Source organism: Pelophylax lessonae (assembly GCF_965119305.1).
Source record: "Pelophylax lessonae genome assembly, chromosome: 9".
In the NCBI taxonomy this organism is placed as follows: domain Eukaryota; kingdom Metazoa; phylum Chordata; class Amphibia; order Anura; family Ranidae; genus Pelophylax; species Pelophylax lessonae.
The window spans coordinates 240,050,239-240,074,210 of record NC_138776.1 but is presented as its reverse complement, the minus strand read 5'-3'; the positions used below and the strand labels follow the sequence as shown (position 1 = coordinate 240,074,210).

At 47.9% G+C, this 23,972-nt stretch overlaps 1 protein-coding gene across 1 annotated transcript in view; it reads right to left on the bottom strand.

Moving 5' to 3' along the window:
- The window catches only part of LOC309563344 (kinetochore protein NDC80 homolog), a gene marked incomplete at both ends in the record, with an annotated part of 49,505 nt that extends 45,800 nt beyond the window's left edge, over nucleotides 1-3,705 (bottom strand). Inside the window, one exon of the mRNA XM_082267738.1 lies at nucleotides 3,559-3,705. Coding sequence (XP_082123864.1) covers nucleotides 3,559-3,705 — 147 coding nt within the window. The remainder of the gene's footprint in view (nucleotides 1-3,558) is intronic.
- Between the last annotated feature and the right edge of the window lie 20,267 nt (nucleotides 3,706-23,972).

Genomic DNA, 23,972 nt, shown 5'->3' with positions numbered 1-23,972 from the left:
GTGCACATTTCAATAACCACTAGTGCATATAAAAAGCAGCTTTTGCAAATGCAAAGAGCCATTATAAGAGGTATAGTGTAGCAGTGGTGAGGTGCTGCCATTAGGGATGCAATCTAATAAAGTGTTGGGTACGACAGCGATAGATGGCCAGGATGCCCCATCAAAATTTAATGATTGAGCATTGTACTTTGTGGTTACACTCCTAACCCAAAAACTTTAGTTGAGCTGGGAAAGGCAAAAAACCCTTAAAAACCATGCTCTACTTTGCTTTAAACGGGGGGAAAAGCCCTCTAGGATCCCCAAAAGAAACCAGATGTGATGTTCAAGGCAAACTCTGGCCTTATAAAAAAAAAAAAATATTAATGGGTGCCTCCCTGCATGTATATCTATATCATATACTACGGATTTAGTGGAGGATTACCAAAGAAATGCCTGCTTTACACCTCAATACCATGACAGTTGGCCCTCTGGTCTTCTGCTTTCCTGGCCCAGGGTGTGGGCTGGCTCTCAACATTAGTATGTACAATACAGGTCTGCTGGCCAACAATTGATTGCAATAATGCTGGCAAGGGACTGGCCACAAGTGGCAAAGTGAAAAAGCTTTGGAGGACAAAGCGTCCAGCAGAGAGGAAGCCTGCAGGATCATGAAGTAAGGCAAGTAATGCACTCATTAGAGTCACCCTATAATTAACGAGCAGCATACGTGGTGGAGGGGTGGGGCTAGAAATTCCACTGTAAAATGCCAGGTGCAGTATTTGCTGTCTGGATATGTATTGGAGGCCCATTAGAAACCCATAAGTGTACGCCCAAAACATAACACACTTGTTTCCTTGCAAACAAAGGTGTGAAGCTGGCCTTAAACTTTAGCAAAGTAAGGAAAAAAGGGGGAAGGCGTTTAGCCATGAAAACAAAAAGCTATTTCGTCATCTTAATTTGGTCTCAAATACATCAATACATTGAAGGGATATCAATTGGTAGAAAACACCATTATTACACATGCACCCACAGGTAAGCTTATAATAAAGCTTACCTGAAGGAACAAGGAATACCTCAAACCTGCACCAATTAGGAGATATTCAGTATTTCTGCCAGTGGCGGCTGGTGCTCCATGGGCCGGCAGACAGACCACACAATACCCCCCTGGACCACACCAGCTCCAGCCCGCACACCATACCCCCCACCCCCAGTTACCAGCTCACTCACCCTGGACGGACATGTGGAGGGCAGGGGGCGGCGGCTTCCCCTGCGTCTTCTCCCTCCTCCTCCCAATAGGACGGCTTCTCCTTTCGGCCAATCGGGAAACTGGTCTCAGGACCTGCTTCCTGATTGGCCAGGAGGAGAATACGTGCGACAATAGCGAATATTCATTAGCTATTGTCACACAACTGGGTGGGCTCAGGGCGCAGTGCTCTGCGCCTCAAGCTCACCCATTTTTGAAGCCAGAGGCTCTAATCCCGTGCTTCAAAAAAAAAAAAAAAAAACCCCATTGGAATCCAAGTGTCCAGCGACCTGCATGTAGATTAGGGGACCAGATGCATGGATAGGGGGCCAGCGCCCCTGCGCCCCCCATGGACAGGCCGCCACTTCTGCATTCGGTGACATCAACGGCGCATGCGGTCTGAAGGGATGTCATACGCATACTGTCCCTTCAGAGATCTATGCAATGCCTGTGACACCCGCGTGCATGTGCGGCATTGACATCATGGCTCGGCAAAAGGAAGACTGGGGGGGGGGGGGTGAAATCCCTGTCAGCAGTGAGAGCACTGCTGGAGGGTTTTTGTCTTTCAGCATGTTCTAGTATGTGATGCATACTAGCGCATTACATTACCTTGCAGGAGGTATATTTTTTTGGTCCAGAAAGTTTACTACCACAGAGAATGGAGCAGGCAGAATTTGGAACAGGTTGCAGATGTGCATGACAGCCAATCAACTTCTAGTTTTAATTTTTAACTGTACACCCTGCACAGTCCCCTGGTCCCCCCTGGGTGATGAGCCATCAGTGGTCTGGGATTTTAAAGCTGGCCATAGACTGTTCGAATTGTAGCCTGAGCTCAGATTAGCTAGCTGAGATAGAAACCATGTATGGGCAGGTTGAATGGAACCAAGCCTGTCCAATTTTACATGCGATTATTACTAGCCTCTATTAAAGCCACTAGCAACAATCACTGTGTTCTCCTGGTGGGGACGGGAGGGGCCTCCCCTCATGACGGGAGGCCACAAGGGTTTCACAGGAGGGATTCCCCCCATCAACGCTGACGTGTGTATATGGGAAATCTAGAGAGTTTCTATGCTGCAAACCCTGGTAAAATCATTCCATCTATGGCTGGCTTTAATCCCTCCTCTTCTCCTTTCAGCAGCGCTTCTGTGAAAGATCAGAGTGATTCAGATTGTTCAGCACCAGCACAAAGCATTCTTCTGATCCATCTCAGAAGTGTTGAAGAGACATCCTACAACCTTTTAACTCTCCCAAGTATATGCGGTGGAGTGCTCTATGCTGGAAAGATTTGTATCCCAGCTCTGATCATTACCCTTTGTTTTCTTTAATGGAATGAGCGATCTCCTGCCTGACGGGACCGCTCCGGGCGGAGCCACCTCCTGCCTGACGGGACCGCTCCGGGCGGAGCCACCTCCTGCCTGACGGGACAGCTCCGGGCGGAGCCACCTCCTGCCTGACGGGACAGCTCCGGGCGGAGCCATCGCCTGCCTGACGGTATAGTTCTATAGACGGTATAGTCCTGAGGCACATAAGGAGGGAGTGGTCAAACAAGTAGCACAGATCTCCATCCTGCATTATGTGCCTGCTGGGTTTTTTCTTTGGTTTGCTGCTCTCACACCAATCTATGGGTATTTTGCTGCACCAGCCCATGGATAAATGTTGTTTATTATTACACTCACTGACAACAATGTAGGCCAGGTATCATTACTGGCAGCCACTGTGATTATGAAACTATTTAAATTACTTATCTTTGCAAACTGTTGACTATACGCCAAACTTCACACAGTAACCTTGTTGTTCATTTTATTACTATTATTCCAATTTATTTCACCACAAATTTACTAAATGTTCCCTTTCCTGACGAAGAACATGCAGTAGGCATGGTTTCATAAATCCAGCTTTAGCAGCCTACAGGTAGGTGCTAGGTAAATGCATAGTGGGCCTTGTCTGCCTTACAGCAGGACCATGATTGCTTTTTGGTGCTTACCATACTACAGGTGTAATGGATTCCAAGTGTGTCTGCTGAGAGGGAAGGCTCCCCACTGGCTCTGTGAGAGGCTTCTCATAGGGCAGTGGAGGAAACCCAATCAGGGACACATTCAGGCTTGTAACTACCCCAGAAGGCAGATTTTACTGCAAAGGATTCTGGGAGTGGGTATAAGTTTGAGGGGAGTGCGTGACTCTGTCTTTGGCGGGAGCAGAGTCCCAGGAGGTAGAGAACGTCTGTCTCTCCTCCTGTTCAAGGAAGTGTATGTCGGGGGCGTGACCGGGATGTGAGACTGAGCGGACGTGCGGCGCTGGAGCTCCGATCCTGATCTCATCCTTTTGCCTCATAGAGCTACCTGTTTCTCCTCGGCACCCCCTTTCACCACCCTGGGTCCCCCCAAGAAGAGCGGTAAGCAGCGGGCACCTCCGCTATCGCCTGGGCGGCTTAGATCCTCGGTTACGCCTGCTTCTTCTCCCTGTCCCCCGGGACGCTCGGCGGCCATCTTGGTCACGAGGCCTTCTCCCTCTAACATGTCGGCCAGTACCCAGACGGAGGCAGGCCCAAGCCAGCAGCGGGATCCCTCTCCATCGGATATCCTGGAGGCGATACAGGCCTGCAAGGATACCCTTACGGTCAAAATAGACTACCTGGCCACGGATATTAGCCTGATCAGGCACGACCTGGACAAATTCCGCTCGCGGGTGTCTGAAGCGGAGGACCGCATCTCCCGCCTGGAGGACAACACCAGGGAGGACTCCAGGGACCTCCATGCCCTGCAAATACAGGTTAAGGCTCTCCAGGACAGGGCGATTGACACCGAAAACCGTCTGCGAAGGAACAACATCCGCATCTTGGGGCTGCCGGAGCGTGCGGAGGGCCCCAGGCCTGCGGAATTTGCTGAGACCTTTCTGCCGCAACTGCTGGACCTCCCCGCTATGCCACCGACCTTTGTGGTGGAGAGGGCCCACAGGGTCCCCGCGGTTCCTCCGATGCCCGGAGCACCCCCCAGGCCTTTCCTGCTACGTCTTCTCAACTACCGGGACCGAGACCGTCTCTTGGCAGCAGCACGAACCAAGAAGGAACTCCGCTATGAGGACGCCCGCATTATGCTGTTCCCGGATTATTCCCCTGAGGTGCAACAGAAACGCCGCCAGTTCACTGACATCCGCAAGCGTCTCCGCGATCTGGGTCTCAAGTACAGTCTCCTCTACCCCAGCAGGCTCCGAGTGATCGACGGGGATCGCACCAGATTTTTTGATACTCCTGACCTGGCGGCCTCCTGGCTGGACGTTCGCTGATCTGGATCCCCCCTGCACCTGAGCTGCGCAAGTATACCCCCCTTCTACCATTGACCCCCCCCTACTTCATATGACTTTTCTGCTTTGGATTGCCCCCCTTTTGGTCATGCTCCCTACCATCCTGCCATTATTCTCCCCCCCCCCTTCTTATTTTTCTCTCCTGGACCCCTCCTGGACCCCCCTCCTCCTTGTATGTGCCATATGAACTGCCGCTGCTCATCTCTGTGTTCACTGTAGCTCACTGTATGGAGCTAAACCAGCTGCCGAGATGCACACTGCAATATAAAATCCCCCGCTGGTCTATTGGTTTTACTGTGGTGGGATTTTCCCCCTTTTTTTTGCCTTTGCTGGACATTTCTTCTATGCTGCCCACCCCGGCTCCCCCCTTTTTGGTGGAGCCGGTGTGACCCCCCTACTGCTGAGACTGATGCTTTTAGCCTAACAGCGGTTCTGGACTGTGTTGTTTTTTTTTTGGGTACAAGCTTTCCCTGGCTCCCCCCGGGGGGACTAGTTGGTCCGCCCTGTTTTTTCGGGGGGAATGCTGGGGCTTAGCAGGATAGGCACTCCGTGCCTGGGTGTTTTTGTTCTGTTTATATGTGTAACTGTGTTCCCTGTTCTGCAGTTGTGTTTACGGTGCTTGGGTTCACCTGCTCTTGCTGCTCCTCAGATGCTGATAATGGTTCCCACGGGGTCCTCTCCCATTTCCCTCCAGTACAGTTGTCATGACCTCACGTGACCTGCAAACCTTCTCCGTCCTCTCCTGGAATGTTCGGGGCCTAAATTCCAAATTTAAACGTGCTCTCATGTTTCAATACTTAAATTCCCACAAACCGTCGATTGTAATTTTACAGGAAACGCATCTGATGGGCAGCAAACTGTTGTCCCTCAAGAAACCTTGGGTGCACAAGTCGTTCCATGCTTCCTACTCCAGTTACGCGAGGGGGGTCTCGATTTTGATTCGAAAGTCCCTTCCCTGTGAGGTGGAAGCGGTCCATACGGACCCTCTGGGCCGTTTTGTTGTGCTAGTTCTCACTATGTGGCACCGTAGGTATGTGATAGTGGGCCTGTATGTACCCCCGCCCTTTAAGCCTGATGTGTTGTATTCTATCTTGGACAGGGTTTCCCCGTACTGCCCTGCCAGGTTGCTTTGGATGGGGGATTTCAACGCCATTCTCTCCCCGTCCCTGGACAGGCCGTCCGCCCCTAAATCCTTTTCGGAGGATCTATTACGGTGGTCGGAGGCCGCAGGGTTGACGGAGGTCTGGCGTGGGAAACACCCCGATCAGAGGGGTTACTCCTGCTTTTCGGCTTCTTACAAGACTTCCTCCAGAATTGACCTGGCTTTCGCCAATACGGCGGTGCTATCTGATGTGGTGTCGGCACGGTATTTGCCGGCGGGGCTGTCTGACCACTGCCCCTTGGAGCTTACCTTGCGTTCTACTGCGGCCCGGTGCGGCTCTATGTGGCGCTTGGGCTCTCAATGGGTGGACCACCCAGACGTCTCCTCTCAGATCCCACCACTTCTGCAGGAGTATTGGAAGAATAACGCGGAGACGTCCACGCCCGGAGTGGTTTGGGACGCCTTCAAGGCTTACACCAGGGGCCACTATATGTCTATCATTAAGGCGGTCAAGGTCCAGCATTCAACTACGCTGACCCGCCTGGAGGAGGAGGTGGAGGGCGCCAATGCCACGTATGGCCTGGACCCTTCGACCGCCAACTTCGAGACGTTGCAGGCGAAGAAAAGGGACTTGCATCTACATATGTCGGAGATTACGAGGTTGGCGATGTACCACTCCCGACAGTTCTTTTTCGAACAGGGGGGACAGGAATGGCAGGTTTCTGGCGTTGATTTCTCAACATGACTCACCCCAGACGGTGGTTCCGGAGCTCACCTCTCCCATGGGGGAGGCCCTTACCTCTCCCGAGGACATACTGGAAGCCTTTAGATCTTACTATAGCACACTCTACACCACCACCCTTCCCCCAGACTTTAGCCCGACTGATTTACATTCCCTCCTGGACCCAGTGGCCCTAGGCTGGCTCTCGGATCGGGAGAGAGTTTGGCTGGTGCGCCCAGTCACGACTGACGAGGTTTTGGCCATAATTTCGTCCATACCAGGTGGCAAGGCCCCGGGCCCGGACGGTCTGCCCATAGAATTTTATAAGACACACTCGGGACTTCTGGCCCCGCTGCTGGCCGTGACCTTTACCAGGTGCCTCGAGGAGGGGTCTTTGCCCCCCTCGATGGCGGAAGCACATATCATCCTCATTTACAAGCCACCTAAGGACCCCAAGCTTTGCGCCTCTTACAGGCCTATCGCGCTACTCAATAATGACCTGAAAATTCTGACCAAGTTGCTAGCTACTAGACTCCAGCCCTTACTTCCCTCGATAGTGGATCAAGACCAAACAGGCTTTATGGCTCATAGGTCCACGGATGTTAACCCTCGCAGACTGTATACCAACCTACAAGCACAACATCTTAACGTAGGGACTAGAGTAGTGGCCTCACTTGACATAGAAAAGGCATTCGACTCGGTGGAGTGGCCTTTCCTGTGGGAGACTCTCCGGAGAATGGGGTTCCCCCTAATCTTCATCCGTTGGTTGCAAACCATTTACAGTGCACCGGTGGCGGCTATTCGCTTGGGTGGACAGTTGTCCTCTAGGTTCAACCTATCTAGGGGCACGCGACAGGGCTGCCCCCTCTCTCCGGCCTTGTTTGCCATTGCCATGGAGCCGTTGGCGGAAGCCCTCCGCATTTCCCCGCAGATCAGGGGCCTGCGGATTGCCGGGTTGGAGGAGAGGGTAGCCCTGTATGCAGACGACCTCCTACTGTTCTTGAATGATGCTGACTCTTCCCTCCGGGGGGCGCTGCACGTTCTGGACACCTTCTCCAGAGTGACCGGGTTGAGGGTCAACTGGTCTAAGTCGCAACTGTTGGCGATTGACCAGGGGGCCAGGCACTCGGCACCGCCGGATGTTCAGTTGCAATGGGTGGAAGACATGGTGTACCTGGGAGTACGGGTGTCTCGGGATGTTGACGCCTTTATTTCACTTAATCTGGACCCGGTGGTCAACGCAGTTAGGGCAAGATTGAAGGCATGGGAGAACCTACCCCTTTCCCTTTTAGGTCGCATTAATCTAGTGAAGATGAAGGTACTGCCTAAATTTACGTACCTCTTTCGCCACTCCCCGCAGTGGATACCCAAGTCCTTTTTCACGGCACTAAATAGACTCTTTTCCTCTTTCTTGTGGGGGTCGCGCCCGCCTAGGTACAAATTTTCCACACTTATGCGCCCCCTTTCCCAGGGGGGATTGGCATTTCCGGATTGCCACAAATACTTCCTAGCATCTCAACTGGTCACGGCCGTTTGGTGGCTAAATCCTGATCTATACAACTCGGCGGTTGTGGTGGAGGCGGCGGTGCTCGGATCTGTGGAGGCACTCACTCACTTGCTGTTTAGGGGCCCCAAGACCCCGCACGGGATCACTGCCTCCATGTCCGTGGTGCTGCGAGCCTGGAAACTCGGGCTGCGGCTCGAGGGTTATCCGGGCACTGCGGTCTCCCCCAATGCGCCTTTGTGGCACAATCCTGATCTGCCGCATCTCTATTCCCTTCCTGACCCGGTGGTGTGGACTAAATTCAACATCAAGAAACTCTCGGATGTGTCGCATGATCTCTCCTTCCCTCTATTGTCCCATTTTGTCAATACGTTTAATGTCCCGCCATCCCTAGTGTTCAGATACCTGCAGTTCTCTCATGCCTTCAAGGCCCAGTTCCCGCCCGGTGGGGCTCAGCTGGTGCAATCGGACCTGGAGCGGGTTCTGCGACATGACTGCTCGGAGCGAGCGGTGTCGGCTCTGTATGCCCACCTTCTCCGAGTCCACTCTCCGGAGCTCTCTGGCCTCCATGATCGCTGGGCCCGGGATGTCCCGGACTTGGACTCGGAGGATTGGATTAATGTGTGGGAGGTCCCCTTTAAGATGCTGGTCTCTCTCAGGGACAGACTCATCCAATTTAAGATAGTCCATAGAGCCTATCTCACCCCGTATCGCCTCCACAAGATGCATGCATCTCACTCCCCGGAGTGCTGGCGGTGTGGCCAGTCTCCGGGAGATTTCTTCCACATATTCTGGGCCTGCCCCCATCTCTCTGACTTTTGGTCCGGGGTGCTTCAATTGATTGAAAAAGTTTCTCAGGTTAAACTTGATCCCAGCCCCAGAGTCTGTATTCTGGGTTTGCTTGATGACCTAGTGCCCCGGGTGGCTGATCGGACGCTGCTGGGTCTTTTGCTTTATTATGCTAGGAAATCTATTGTTTTGCACTGGCGGCGACGATCGCCACCCACGGTACTGCAATGGAAGATACTGGTGAACTCGGTACTTCCTCTTTACAAGGACACGTATACACATAGGGGCTGCCCTAAGAAGCATGACAGGGTGTGGAGGAAGTGGCTTGCCGATCCCTCTACGGCTGCGATCGGCTGATGCGGGCCTCGTCCCGTCGCCCTAGGGCGGCCGGGGATGCCCGCGTCGGTCTTATTTGAGGTATTACCCTCTTGTGCCTATGCCACATGTCTTGTCACGAGATAGCCCCCTGAGCAGCAGTCGGGTTTCATGGGAGGGATGTGTTTGCCTTTTATGATGTCTTTGCTGCTAATGTTTTTCCATTTGGACCCCTGCGTGGGTACCGTGCCTTAATGCCTGTACTGCCTAGTAGTTCGGGTCAGTGTGGACCCTGGCACCGTAGTTTGTTTTTTGTTGTTTTGTTTTATTTTCTCTGTTGAAAACTCAAAAAGATTTTTAAAAAAAAAAAAAGGAAGTGTATGTCTTGGGTGCCGTCTAAGAATCCAGAGGGTTGCCGAGTTGAGCTGCGGGAATCCAGTGTGCCGAGAACCAGCGGAGGGAAAGAGGGGTTCAGTCCCAGGAAAGCCTACACAGGTCGTGAGTACTGAGGATTGCCACTGGGGTCTGCCTAGTGTCAGTGGGGACCACTCTGGAGAAGGCCGATATAGTGTGTTCAAAGCGCCAGTAAGCGTTGGCTAGCGTCAAGACAGCGCTAATGGCATTTTTGCTATAAAAGTCCCAGAATTGTACATAGTCAAGCCAAGGGAGTATCCCACTCATTCCCTTCTCCCATCCCCTAAAACTACAATAAAACAACCAAACAAAAATGCCGGAGTTGTCAGTGTCTCAGTTCTCACACCCAGGGTCGCAGCTCACATGGATGGAGAGGTAACAGATATCAATGGCAGACCCACATCAGGCCCAATGCCTGGAAAACCTGCTACACAGCACTTTAAATTCCTTACAATAAATATTCACCCACAATGCTCAAAAAGTTTCCTACCCATAAATTAAACCATACAGTGCCTTGCGAAAGTATTCGGCCCCCTTGAACTTTGACCTTTTGCCACATTTCAGGCTTCAAACAAAGATATAAAACTATTTTTTTGTGAAGAATCAACAAGTGGGACACAATCATGAAGTGGAACGAAATTTATTGGATATTTTAAACTTTAACAAATAAAAAACTGAAAAATTGGGCGTGCAAAATTATTCAGCCCCCTTAAGTTAATACTTTGTAGCGCCACCTCTTGCTGCGATTACAGCTGTAAGTCGCTTGGGGTATGTCTCTATCAGTTTTGCACATCGAGAGACTGAAATTTTTGCCCATTCCTCCTTGCAAAACAGCTTGAGCTCAGTGAGGTTGGATGGAGAGCGTTTGTAAACAGCAGTTTTCAGTTCTTTCCACAGATTCTCGATTGGATTCAGGTCTGGACTTTGACTTGGCCATTCTAACACCTGGATATGTTTTTTTTGTGAACCATTCCATTGTAGATTTTGCTTTATGTTTTGGATCATTGTCTTGTTGGAAGACAAATCTCCCTCCCAGTCTCAGGTCTTTTGCAGACTCCATCAGGTTTTCTTCCAGAATGGTCCTGTATTTGGCTCCATTCATCTTCCCATCAATTTTAACCATATTCCCTGTCCCTGCTGAAGAAAAGCAGGCCCAAACCATTAAGCTGCCACCACCATGTTTGACAGTGGGGATGGTGTGTTCAGGGTGATGAGCTGTGTTGCTTTTACGCCAAACATAACTTTTTGCATTGTTGCCAAAAAGTTCGATTTTGGTTTCATCTGACCAGAGCACCTTCTTCCACATGTTTGGTGTCTCCCAGGTGTCTTGCGGCAAACAACACTTTTTATGGATATCTTTAAGAAATGGCTTTCTTCTTGCCACTCTTCCATAAAGGCCAGATTTGTGCAGTATACGACTGATTGTTGTCCTATGGACAGAGTCTCCCACCTCAGCTGTAGATCTCTGCAGTTCATCCAGAGTGATCATGGAGCCTCTTGGCTGCATCTCTGATCAGTCTTCTCCTTGTATGAGCTGAAAGTTTAGAGGGACGGCCAGGTCTTCGTAGATTTGCAGTGGTCTGATTCTCCTTCCATTTCAATATTATGGCTTGCACAGTGCTCCTTGGGTTGTTTAAAGCTTGGGAAATTTTTTTGTATCCAAATCCGGCTTCAAACTTCTCCACAACAGTATCTCGGACCTGCCTGGTGTGTTCCTTGTTCTTCATGATGCTCTCTGCGCTTCAAATGGACCTCTGAGACTATCACAGTGCAGGTGCATTTATACGGAGACTTGATTACACACAGGTGGATTCTATTTATCATCATTAGTCATTTAGGTCAACAGTGGATCATTCAGAGATTTTCACTGAACTTCTGGAGAGAGTTTGCTGCACTGAAAGTAAAGGGGCTGAATAATTTTGCACGCCCAATTTTTCAGTTTTTTATTTGTTAACAAAGTTTGAAATATCCAATAAATTTCGTTCAACTTCATGATTGTGTCCCACTTGTTGATTCTTCACAAAAAATTACAGTTTTATATCTTTATGTTTGAAGCCTGAAATGTGGCAAAAGGTCGCAAATTTCAAGGGGGCCGAATACTTTCGCAAGGCACTGTACCACAAAATTATTTTTATATTGTTTTACAGGGTTATTTCAGACAGGTATTGAATTCTAAAGCAGCCTTAAAGCGTATTAACGCACCTATAGCTTTAATAAGCATTTTCGATGCGTTGTACAGGCATTCATGTTGTGTTAGCAACACTCAAACGCCCTGTGACATGTATTATTGTGGGACATGTTATTTTATTTTGTACAAGGCTAAAATGGGAAATGGTCACTTAACGCTTTGCAACCGTACCTCAAACACTTGTGGTACATTTCAATAGAAGTGAATAGAGGCAGTTGCAAAGCGTCAACATCTGCCAAATTCTGCAGGGAGCATTATTTTTGCCCTTGGGCAACGCTAATGCTGCAGGGTGTGAAAACCTACATCTGCTCCCTAGTTAAACAATTTGAATGGCAATGACAGGCATTCAGAAAGCATTAAAAACGCGACCCAACCACCCATTTTCAATGCCTGTGTGAAAGAGCCCTAAAGAGAAACTGGGCTTCACAATCATCAGCTACATTTTAAGGCCTCATACATGCAGGAACTTTTTTGGGGTTTTTAACTCTCCTAGAAGCAGCACTCAGGGGAGGACAAGGGCAGGGGGGCAATTGCCCCCCGGGCCTCTCTGATGCCCCCTAAATAGGCTGCACCACTTCTGCCACAGATATGCCTAAAGGATTTCTGGTAAAGAGAAGTAAAAATGTCCCCACTACTGACCTACTGAGGGCAGGATGAAGACAAGGAAAGAATGTAGGCCTCCCTCCAGCATGGATGGTGTAAACTGTCTGAGCCGGTTCCATGCCCCACTGGAGACTCTCCTTCCCTCAGGCAGCCCTGACCGAGCTGTCCCAGCTCTGCCCAAATGCCCGCTGCTGGCCAGGTTGGGAACCCAGATTCAGCCGGTGAGTAGAGTACCCAGAGTGGAGTTTCAGCCTGGAATGGGGTCAGGAAAAGGCTGGGAAGAGGGAGAGTGTGAGGGGGGGGCCGAGTTGCTGCACAACGGGCCTCTGGTTTGTACTTACTCCCCCAGCTTTAGCGACTCATTGCCATATGGTATTTGGGTCCATATTTTTCGGTAAGTGTACCCACATTATCTGTGGTGGTGGACATCATCACGTTGGTGGTAGTCAAATGGGAACGAGGGACACCTATTACCAAACGTACGTAGGCATAGGACACACCCCCTGACACTCCCCCTTTACCACTTCTGGACCAGGCCATATTTTGGGACTCGGCACTGCATTACTTTAATGGACAATTGCGCGGTCGTGCAATGCTGTACTTAAAAAAAAAAAATTTGATGTCCTTTTTTCCCCACAAATGGAGCTCTCTTTTGGCGGTATTTGATCACCTGTGCGATTTTTATTTTTCGCGCTATAAACAAAAAAAAGAGCGACAATTCTGAAAAAAAAAAATATTTTTCACATTCTGCTATAAAACATTCCAAAAAAAAAATAAAAATTTAAATTAAACATTTTAGGGCAATTTGTTTTCTGCTACATATTTATGGTAAAAACATTTTTTAAAAATCGCAATAAGCTTATTTTGATTGGTTTGCACAAAAATTCATCGCGCCTACAAACTAGGGGAAAGATTTATGTAATTTTTATTTTTTTACTAGTAATTGCAGCAATCTGCGACATTGTGGCATACAGATCGGACCCCTGACATTTTTGACACTTTTGGGGGGTACCAGTGACATTACTACAGTAATCAGTGCTAAAAATATGCACTGTTTCTGTAATAATGACACTGGCAGGGAAGGGGTTATCCTAGGGGCGATCAAGGGGTTAAATGTGTACCTAGGGGAGTGATTCTAACTGTGGGGGGGTGGGGCTTGTGAAATGATCACAGAGACCTGTCATCCTATATAGAAGGATCACAGGAGCTCTGTGATCATTCCAGACAGAAGAACGGTCAGCTGTGTTTACAACAGCTGACCGTTGTTCTCTCTCAGCAGGGAGCAGTCAGAGCCATCTGACCCATGCATCGGCTTCCCTGCTGCCGAATGGGGGGTGGGAGCGCGCTGCCGGTAGCGCGTGCTCGCCCCCTAGCTGCCTCCAATCGACTGACATAGCCCTACGTCAGTTTGTCTGGGAGAGCCACACTGCCGCAGTAAATAGATGGCGTGTGGTTGGCAAGCAGTTAAAAGGAGAATTTGAAAAAATAAAAAAGGATTGGTTAAACCCAAAAGTGCTTTTTTACCACTACTATTCCTTTATATTTGCTTTTGAAATTTGAAAAATTCAGCAATTTAGAAATTGGACGAAAGGTTTAGCACTGGGAAAGACTTTTGGAAAGATAAAGTGTTTTTTCTATACAACTATACAGATCAGATCAAAATGAGGGACAAATGAGGAGGAAAGAGGGACTTTGTTCAAAACCCGGGACCGCCCCTCAAAACCCAGGACCGCCCCTCAAAACCCAGGACCGCCCCTCAAAACCCAGGACCGCCCCTCAAAACCCAGGACCGCCCCTCAAAACCCAGGACCGCCCCTCAAAACCCAGGACCGCCCCTCAAAACCCAGGACCATCCGGAGCTATGCTTTTTGGATCAATAATCACAAATGGTAATTTATGAGGACTTAATATGTAGGTGTACACCCAGGGCTGCGAATGGGGGGAGGGGGGAGGGGGGTGGGACCACCAGTCCTCCTGTAGGGGGGCCCCCCAACAGTATGGGGAATCAGTACGGTCGGGCAGAGGGGTAATTACAGAAGGAAGCCCTGTGGGGCTCTCTGTAGCAGCTGAAAGCCAGTTTCTCCCCCTCCTGCCAGCTTTCAGCTGCTGCAGGGAGAGACACAGACACAGGGCATCATTCCTGTAATTGTTTCTCCGACACAGATCCCCCTCCCTGTTCTCCCTGCTTCTGATACCCCCTCCCCGTGTGCCCCCTTTTCACTACGCCGTTCCACAGTGTGCAGGTTTCCCTGTCCTGTAAATAAATTATAAAAAAATAAATAATAAACATAGTAATAAATAATTGTAAAATAAAATTGTAAACATTTCTAAAAAAAATAAATAAATAAATAAAAATTATATTATATTATAAAAAGGTTTACAATTTTTACAATTATTTATTACTATGTTTATTATTTATTTTTTCAATTATTACTATGTTTATTATTTATTTTTTAAAACAAAAAAAGGCCAATTGACACAGGTTCTCTGTTATGCATGTGTCCGCTAATAATGATTTTAGTATATTCTTAGTAAAAATATTATCTTGACATATTCGGGGGGGGGGGGGGGGCTGCTAGGTAGGCTGTATGGGGCCCAGTGAATTCTAACAGTAGCCCGGGGTACACCTCAGGTCAGTGGCCCCTGTTGGGACACTTTTAACCGATCTTTTGGTTTTTGAGACTTGAACCAATCACCTCTTTTCAATTTGTGCGATTTATACGTATTGTGTTAGTGTATTCATATTTTAATTGAGCACAGCATTTGTTTACCAGGGTTTTTTTTTTCCCCTGCTTCTAATGCCCCTTTCACACTAGTGCGACTTGGCCCACAATTTTGGACCGCAAAATCGCATGACAAGTCATTTTCCATTATTTTCAATGAGCCCCATTCATACCAGTGCGTTTTGAAGTCACACCGACTTCAAAGTAGTTCCTGCACTACTTTGGCACGATTTTAATGTGTTTTGAGGTATATAGCCCTGAGCCATTGCTCAAAATTGCATCAAAATTGCGGCAAAGTCACGTCACAAAAGCGCGGTAAAATCGCGTCGCATAAGTGTGAAAGGGGCCTCAACACTACTAAAAGCCTAGGTGTGCATGGACACCTAGGCTAACATGCAGGGGGGGGGGGGTAAGAGCCCCCCTAGGCTGCATGAGGCCTAGGAAATAGTAAAGGTCTAAATAATCAATGCACACAAATGCCATTCACAATCAATGCACACAAATGCCATTCACAATCAATGCACACAAATACCATTCACAATCAATGCACACAAATACCATTCACAATCAATGCACACAAATACCATTCACAATCAATGCACACAAATACCATTCACAATCAAGGCACACAAATGCCATTCACAATCAATGCACACAAATGCCATTCACAATCAAGGCACACAAATGCCATTCACAATCAATGCACACAAATACTCAACAAAAGACAGCAGAGCAATCTTTACCTGTGAACATTCTTCGCTCCAGCTCTGGTTGGAATCCAAGAATATTTCTGGTGTAATTTATCTTCCATTCTCGTTACAAAGACACATTCACTGAATAACTGCAAGAAAAAAAAATAAGATTTTTAAACTCAATCTTCAACACCTAACCTTTACCATCTGCATTGTTCCACCTACAATTCACCCCTCCTGCCACAACAGCCCAGCAGATTGAAGGTGATCCCTGACACTTATTTGTAACCTGGGGATCAGCTGGGAGATTCTTGTAGTTTAACCCTTTCCTGGACACTCAGGATCTCACAATCCTGTGGTCTGTTTTAAGAACTCGGCCCCTTTCACATGGGCTTTCCGATCATGTCTCTGATCCGATGCTCCTTGCCCCTAATGGGGCAGTGGGTGTTCGCAGTGACATCCCAGTTGACACCCGGTCCGATCCTGTCTGTGAAATCCATAGCATAGATTGGGGAGGGATTGGTTGTCAGAGGATAAAACCACGGACTAGAGGCAAACTTTGAATCTTTTAGTAATATATATATATGTAGGGGGTATATATGTAGCGTTACCCCCTTAAGTATAACAGGTCCCGCACTCTGCCTTTCAACTCCAAGAACAAGCTCCGCCCCACTGCTAATTTGTATACACCTTTAGGGCTCTTTCACACAGGCGGACCGTTCAGATCCGCCTGTCCGTTTTTTGGCGGATCTGAACGGTCCCCCCATGCATCTCTATGGGGCATCGGATGTCAGCGGAGACATGTCCTCTGACATCCGATCCGTCAAATCTGGACGGATGGAAACCCTATTTTCCATCCGTCCAGCGGATCGGATCGGATTAGAACGGACCGATTCCCCCATAGAGATGCATGGGGAACTGACAGCTATGTCTCCGCACAGTGCGGAGACACAGCTGTCATCCTCCTGCTCAGCGGGGGATTGGCGGATCGATCCCCCGCTGAGAAAAATGGAGTCCGTCCGATGGACGGAGTGTGTGAAAGGGGCCTTAAGGAACCAACTGACACAATATAAATGAGGTTTTGTTGTGTATAATTATGTCCAGCAGGATTCAGCAGGACTGACGCAAAACAACAAGAACAATAAGTTGCAACTCATACAGGGGTGGGGGATACTGCGCTTCTGGGATATTGTGGATAAAACTGTGCTCAATTAAAAGTGTCTATCACTGTGGATGAGGCCAAATGAATCGTGTTCAAGCGGTTACACAGGTAAGTAATAAATAAGTCAAGTGAAGAATAGTCCATCCTACAATCACATAAGTGCAAACAGTGTAAAATTGTCAAAGTGCTAAAAATTACTGACAAACAATCTAGATATAATAAAGGAATAAATATATATATATATATAAAACTATATACAACACCGCTTAAAGTTCCTAAGATGCAATAAGTGACAGGTAAAGTGCTAGGTGCATACACTGGTGTATAAATAGATCATAAATAACTAAAGTGTCCTCTGTGCTCCACAGCAATACATCAATTTGGGTGAAACAGTCCAAAAATTATTGTGTCCAGGTGGGGGGATTCCAAAGGTGATACTCCTTCACCTAACACCGTGCTCAAGGTGGTGGGGTGCTTTTCCGAAACCCCTCTAAGTGTGCTATCTGCTCACCTCAAGGTCTAAAGGTAAAGGCCTTAACCGATATCCAGGGGGCTCCTCTCCAATCCTGCTTTGCGTCCCACTAGGGCCTGATGTCTGGGCTGCTACGGGTGGGCTGGCTCCCTATCCCTCTCCAGGTTACCAGCGGTCCCCAATGGATCTCAAATTAAAGAGGCTCGAAATAGTGCAAGTATTGTCATAAAATAAGGTGCTTTACTCATATAAGATTAAAAAGACTCACATTTGCCAAGCGAGTATAGCGCATAAAGTGTATTCGGAATGGGATCGCGGTCCTCACTTCCGCGTGTGTGCGTCACTTCCGGTCCAAGCGTGGAGCACAGAGGACACTTTAGTTATTTATGATCCATTTATACACCAGTGTATGCACCTAGCACTTTACCTGTCACTTATTGCATCTTAGGCACTTTAAGCGGTGTTGTATATAGTTTTATATAAATATATATTTATTCCTTTATTATATCTAGATTGTTTGTCAGTAATTTTTAGCACTTTGACAATTTTACACTGTTTGCACTTATGTGATTGTAGGATGGACTATTCTTCACTTGACTTATTTATTACTTACCTGTGTAACCGCTTGAACACGATTCATTTGGCCTCATCCACAGTGATAGACACTTTTAACCACTTTACCACTGGAGGATTTTGCTGTCTTCCGTCCAGGCCACTTTTTGCGATTCGGCACTGTGCGACTTCAACTGACAATTGCGCGGTCGTGCGACGCCGTACCCAAACGAAATTTACGTCCTTTTTTTCCCCACAAACAGAGCTTTTTTTTGGTGGTATTTGATCACCTGTGCGATTTTTACTTTTTGCGCTATAAACAAAAAAAGAGCGTTTATTTTGAAAAAATAACAATATTTTTAACATTTTTTTATATGAAATTCCCCCCAAAAAAGATGTAAAAACCAATTTTTTTAAAAAATTTTGGCCAATTTGTTTTATGCTACCTATGTTTAGTAAAAAAAATCGCAATAAGCGTATTTTGATTGGTTTGCGCAAAAGTTATTGCGTTTACTAACAAAGGGAAAGATTTCTGTCATTTTTGGTGGTTTTTTTTTTTAACGCGTAATGGCGGCGATCTGCGATTTTTTTTGCGGGACTGCGACATTGCGGCGGACAGATCGGACCCTTGACTGACATTTTTGACACTTTTGGGGGTACCAGTGACATTACTGCAGTAATCAGTGCTATATATATGCACTGTTACTGTAAAAATGACACTGGCAGGGAAGGGGTTAATTTTATTGGAGAGGGAGGGGTTAATGTATGCCTGGTGCTTACTGATGTGTAGGGGGGGAGGTGACTGAGTGAGTCATGGACAGATCGGATGTCCAGCTATGCTGAACAGTCCGATCTGTCACTCCCTGTCACTATGGAGATCCGCCCGCTGTGTTTACACACAGCGGGCGGATCTCCAGACTCGATCCCCGACGATCGGGTAAGAGCAGCGGCGATCGCCGCTGCTCCTCCCCTGGCCCGACTCCCGCTGTGAATGAAAACAGTGGGAGCGAGCCTCCGGCGGCGCGCAAGCGCCGCCCAGAAGGGGGAGTGTCTGACGACGTAGTCCTACGTCGTCAGACGATAACGAGCCACTCTGCCGCAGTAGTATTACTGTGAGCGGACGTAAAGTGGTTAAGCGGTGTTGTATATAGTTTTATATATATATATTTATTCCTTTATTATATCTAGATTGTTTGTCAGTAATTTTTAGCACTTTGACAATTTTACACTGTTTGCACTTATGTGATTGTAGGATGGACTATTCTTCACTTGACTTATTTATTACTTACCTGTGTAACCGCTTGAACACGATTCATTTGGCCTCATCCACAGTGATAGACACTTTTAATTGAGCACAGTTTTATCCACAATATCCCAGAAGCGCAGTATCCCCCACCCCTGTATGAGTTTTACACTGCATGGTTACCAGTCTCGGTACTTGCAGCATCTGGGAATAGCCTCTTGGGCCTTTTGAGTAGTACCTTCCCCAGACAGCGCAGGACTCACCACACATATTCAATAAGTTGCAACTAGTGATCGAACTATATTGTTTTTTTATTGATACTGATACCGATATTTTGGTCATCGCATATCGGTATCGGCCGATATTGGCCGATATTTTCGTACATTACATTTTTTTTTTCACAGGTACTCTTATGGAGGAATCTGGGGGTCTAAAATACCCCAAACCCCTCCTCTGCACTTAAAAGCATTCAAAACGCCAACTTTGGCTGTTTTAAATGCTATAATTTTTTTGAATTTGGCGCCGAGTACCCGGAAGTCACTTCCGGGTTTTTACATGGAGACCCGATCAGAGCCACATGCGGCTTCCCACTGAGCAGGCAGATAACAACTCCGTCTCCGCTGTGTGTGCAGAGCCCTACTCTCCTCTATGGGAGATCGGATGAAAACGGACCGTCTGTCTATTTTCATCTGATCTTATCTGATCCTCCAGACAGATGGAAAAATACATTTGCCTTCAGTTATACTTTTAAGTTTTGTACAGAAGAGGGGGGAAGTTTGGGACTTTGAGTGAGACCCACGGTGGGATATGCCGAGGGTCTCCATCCCTATTCAATCGAATATAAGAGAAGGGTCGGGACTTTAGATGAAAGACATGACCAGGCTATCAGGATAAAAATTATACATTTATTAAAGACAGCAGATGATAAGCATTGTCATAAAAGTACATAGTAGGATACAGCAAAATATCTTCAAGGTATAACAAACTTGAGTACAATGGTCCTCAAATCCAATATTCATAAAATCAATAGACATTGGGCAAGAGTATTACAATTGATTGGATAAAAACATAGCAATGGTAAACTCAAATGGCAAGAATGGTAGAATGGTGTAACAAGATCATGACATCAATTGACTCGACGCGTTTCGTGGACTTATTATGCCACTTCATCAGGAGTAGATGTCTAGTTCATATGTCACAGATTGAGTGGGTGCTGACATAAGGGGTAAGACAGGGCACCAAGTATCTCCCACGGGAGCTGAGGGAACACAGGGCAGGTGGGCAGGGACGAGGGTGCCTCGCACCGGAGAGTGTGGGCAGAAAAACATAGCCAAAGCTCCCAGCAGGTGCATCCACATCCGTTGAATGCCGCTCCGTACTGTGGTCCCAGCGTCACGCCAGTGTAAATAAAGATTACCAAGCGGGTAATGGACGCCGAGGTAGTCCATTTAGTACTTTTAAGTTTTGAGTACTGTAGGGAAGGCTTAGGGCCTCTTTCATTTTTTTTTTATTGTTCCCTGTAAAATTTACACATTTATTTGTACTGGAGACCACTGCCACTGTGACAGAAGGAGACACTGGAACAGGAATAGAGGGGAAAACACTTGTTTCAGGGACAACCAAACAGGGAATTCCCCTCACTTAGCAGAGATTTCCTCCCATTTCCTGTTGCATCTCCAAGACAGGAAGTGAAGAGAAAACTCCTAAACTCTTTAACTGTAACTACTCTTAAATTCTTTGAGGCCCTGTTTATACCTGAGCGTTTTTCAGCTCGTAAAAAACGCTCATCTCTAAAGTCTTGTTTTTCAGCTCCTAAAAAACGCTCATCTCTAAAGTCTTGTTTTTCAGCTCCTAAAAAACGCTCATCTCTAAAGTCTTGTTTTTCAGCTCGTAAAACGCTCATCTCTAAAGTCTCAAAACGCCCAACAAGCTATTCATTTCAATGGCCCTTGTTCACATCTGAGCGTTTTGTCGCCTGAAGCAAAACACCTGAAGCTCAAAAAAAGTACACGAGCTTCTTTTTTGTTTTTGTTAGATGTCAATGCCTGCCTCCAAACACATGCAAAAAAACGCCTGAAAAAACCCCAAAAAAGTCTGAAAAAGGCCCAGAAAAATGCCTGAAAACAATACACTCAGGTGTGAATCAGTGGCGGCTGGTGCTCCATGGGCCAAAGGGGGGGGGGGGTGTCAGATGGACCACACCATGCCCCCCCCGGACCACACCGGCCTGCACACCCTAGCATTGCCACCTGCAAGAGACCATACACAGAGCCCTTTGAACCTTCGTAAGATCAGAGTCATGCAGTTCCTAAGATCAGAGTCATGCAGCAGCGGCTTCGCCTCAGTCCTCTGTCCCCCGCGTCTCCCCGCATCTCCTCGAGTCCTCCCTCCTCCTCCTCAATGGCCAATGGCATGGGTTCACCTTTCGGGTCTCGGACCCGCTTCCTGATTGGCCAGGAGGAGGATCCGTGTGACAATAGCGAATATTCATTTGCTATTGTCACACAAATGGGTGGGCTCAGGGGGCAGTCTTCTGTGCCCCAAGCCCACCCTTTTCTGAAGCCTATTAGAGCCTCTGGCTCTAATCAGGTGCTTCAGAAAAAAAAAAAAAACCCCATTGAACTCCATGCGTCTGGCACCCTGCATGTAGATTAGGGGGCCGGAGGCATGGATAGGGGGGGCGGCGCCCCTGCGCTCCCAATGCACCAGCCACCACTGGTGTGAATGAAGCCTAAAGCCTCGTACACACGATCAGATTATCGAACGATCTTTCGTCCGTTTTTTTGTGGCATGCTAGTCTCATGTGGAAAGTGAAGAGATTACTTTCATATGAAAATTCCCGTACGTCAGAATTCAACTTCAGAAGTGATGTAATGTGTTGAATTGATTTGTATGTGTTCTTTCGTTTCTGAGCATGCCTAGTCTTGCTCTTACGATTCTTTTTGGATGAAAACTGTACTAATTAACTGCTTCCCGAACCACCCGCCGCTTTTTTACTGCGGCAGGGTGGCTCTCCTGCTCAAACTGACGTTATACCTACGTCGGTCGTGCGCGGGAAGCTAGGTGGCGAGCGCGCACCGCCGCCCCCACTCGTCAGCGGAGAAGCCGGTGCACGGGTCAGGCGGCTCCGATTGCCGCCTGACACCCGCGATCGCTCCCCGCTGAGAGAGAAGAACGGTCGGCTGTTGTAAATACAGCTGACCGTTCTTCTACCTGGAATGATCACAGAGCCCCTGTGATCCTTCTATATAGGATCACATGTCTCTATGATCATTTCACAAGCCACGCCCCCCACAGTTAGAATCACTACCCTAGGCTCACATTTAACCCCTTTATCACCCACAGGGTTAACCCCTTCCCTGCCATTGTCATTATTACAGTAACAGTGCATATTTTTAGCACTGATTACTGTAGTAATGTCATTGGTCCCCCCAAAAGTGTCAAAAATGTCAGTCAGGGGTCCAATCTGTCCGCCGCAATGTCGCAGTCCTGCAAAAAATCGCAGGTCAACCTCCATTACTAGTATAAAAAAAAAAAAAAACAATGACATAATCCTGTCCCATAGTTAGTAGACGCAAACCAATCAAAATACGCTTTTTGCGAGTTTTTTTTACCAAAAATATGTAGCAGAAAACAAATTGGCCTAAAATGTTAAAAAATGTAGATTTAAAATTTTTTTTGGGAATGTTATATAGCAGAATGGGAGTGATTCTAACTGTGGGGGGGGGGGGGGGGGCGTGGCTTCTGAGATGACCATAGAGACATGTGATCCTATGTAGCAGGATCACATGGGCTCTGTGATCAACCCAGGGAGAAGGACGGTCAGCTGTGTTTACAACAGCCAACCATCCTTCTCTCTCAGAGGGGAACGATCGCAGGTGTCAGGCGGCAATCGGAGCCGCCGCCTGACACACGCATCGGCTTCCGCGCTGACGAGCGGGGACAGGAGCGCGCCCCCTAGACTCCCGAGAGTGAGCGCCGCACATGTACAGCGATTCGCCCAGGAGCGGCTGCCTGCCACAGTACATCTGCGGCGGGTGGTCGGAAAGGAGTTAACCACTTCCAGACCGCCCGCCGCATTTTTACGCCGGTACTTTGACCTAAAATACTGGTGTTATGGCAGCCGGCGGTCCTGTTTCACATAAAAGTGGTTCCAGTGGTGGATTCGCCGCGGGATCACTTTTATGGGCAACAGGAGAGGTGCCCCTTCCACCACGTCCTGGTTGTTTTCCCCGTTTACCAGAGCTGTTGGTAGCAGGGAAAATGATCCGGTCCGTTACAGTCCCAAGCTGGTCCCCACTTGACTCTATGGCCTTGTTTGACTGGACCAACATCATTGGTCACTTCTGCCCAACGGCCTTAAAGGGCCTATTGTTTTTTGGTCACCTGTGTCCCCACTAAGGAGATTTCTCTTCACTTCCTATTCTGTAGACACAACAGACAGTTCCGGGGATTTTGGATGCAAGTAATGGGTAGAGGGGTCACAGCGCAGGGGGTAGAATTGGTGGAGGACACACAGGGGGAGACACCATGTTTTATCTCACCAGGTGACACCAGCCCTGGTGACACCACTGGTTAATGTGTTGAAAGCAGAAAAAGTGGGCAAGCATAAGGATTTGAGTGACACTGACAAGGTCCAAATAATTGTGATGGCTGGATGACTTGATCAGATCAACTCCGAAACTGCAGCTCTTGTGGGCTGTTGCAGGTCTGCAGTGGTCAGGACCCATCAGATGTGTGTAGTGGAAATTAATGGAGCTTGGAGCATAGAAATTCCCTCGGTGCGCTGAAAACTTTGCTGCGATGAAAAGCGCACTTGTGGATATTAATACGTGCCAAACTCCATTATTTCCTTGTACTGAGAAGTACAATGTACAGCTCTTTTGTATAAGGTTATCCCAGCACGCTCGGCGACAAAGAAAGAAACAGACGCACGCTGTGTCATATCGATACCAACTGAAGGGTTTCTGCTT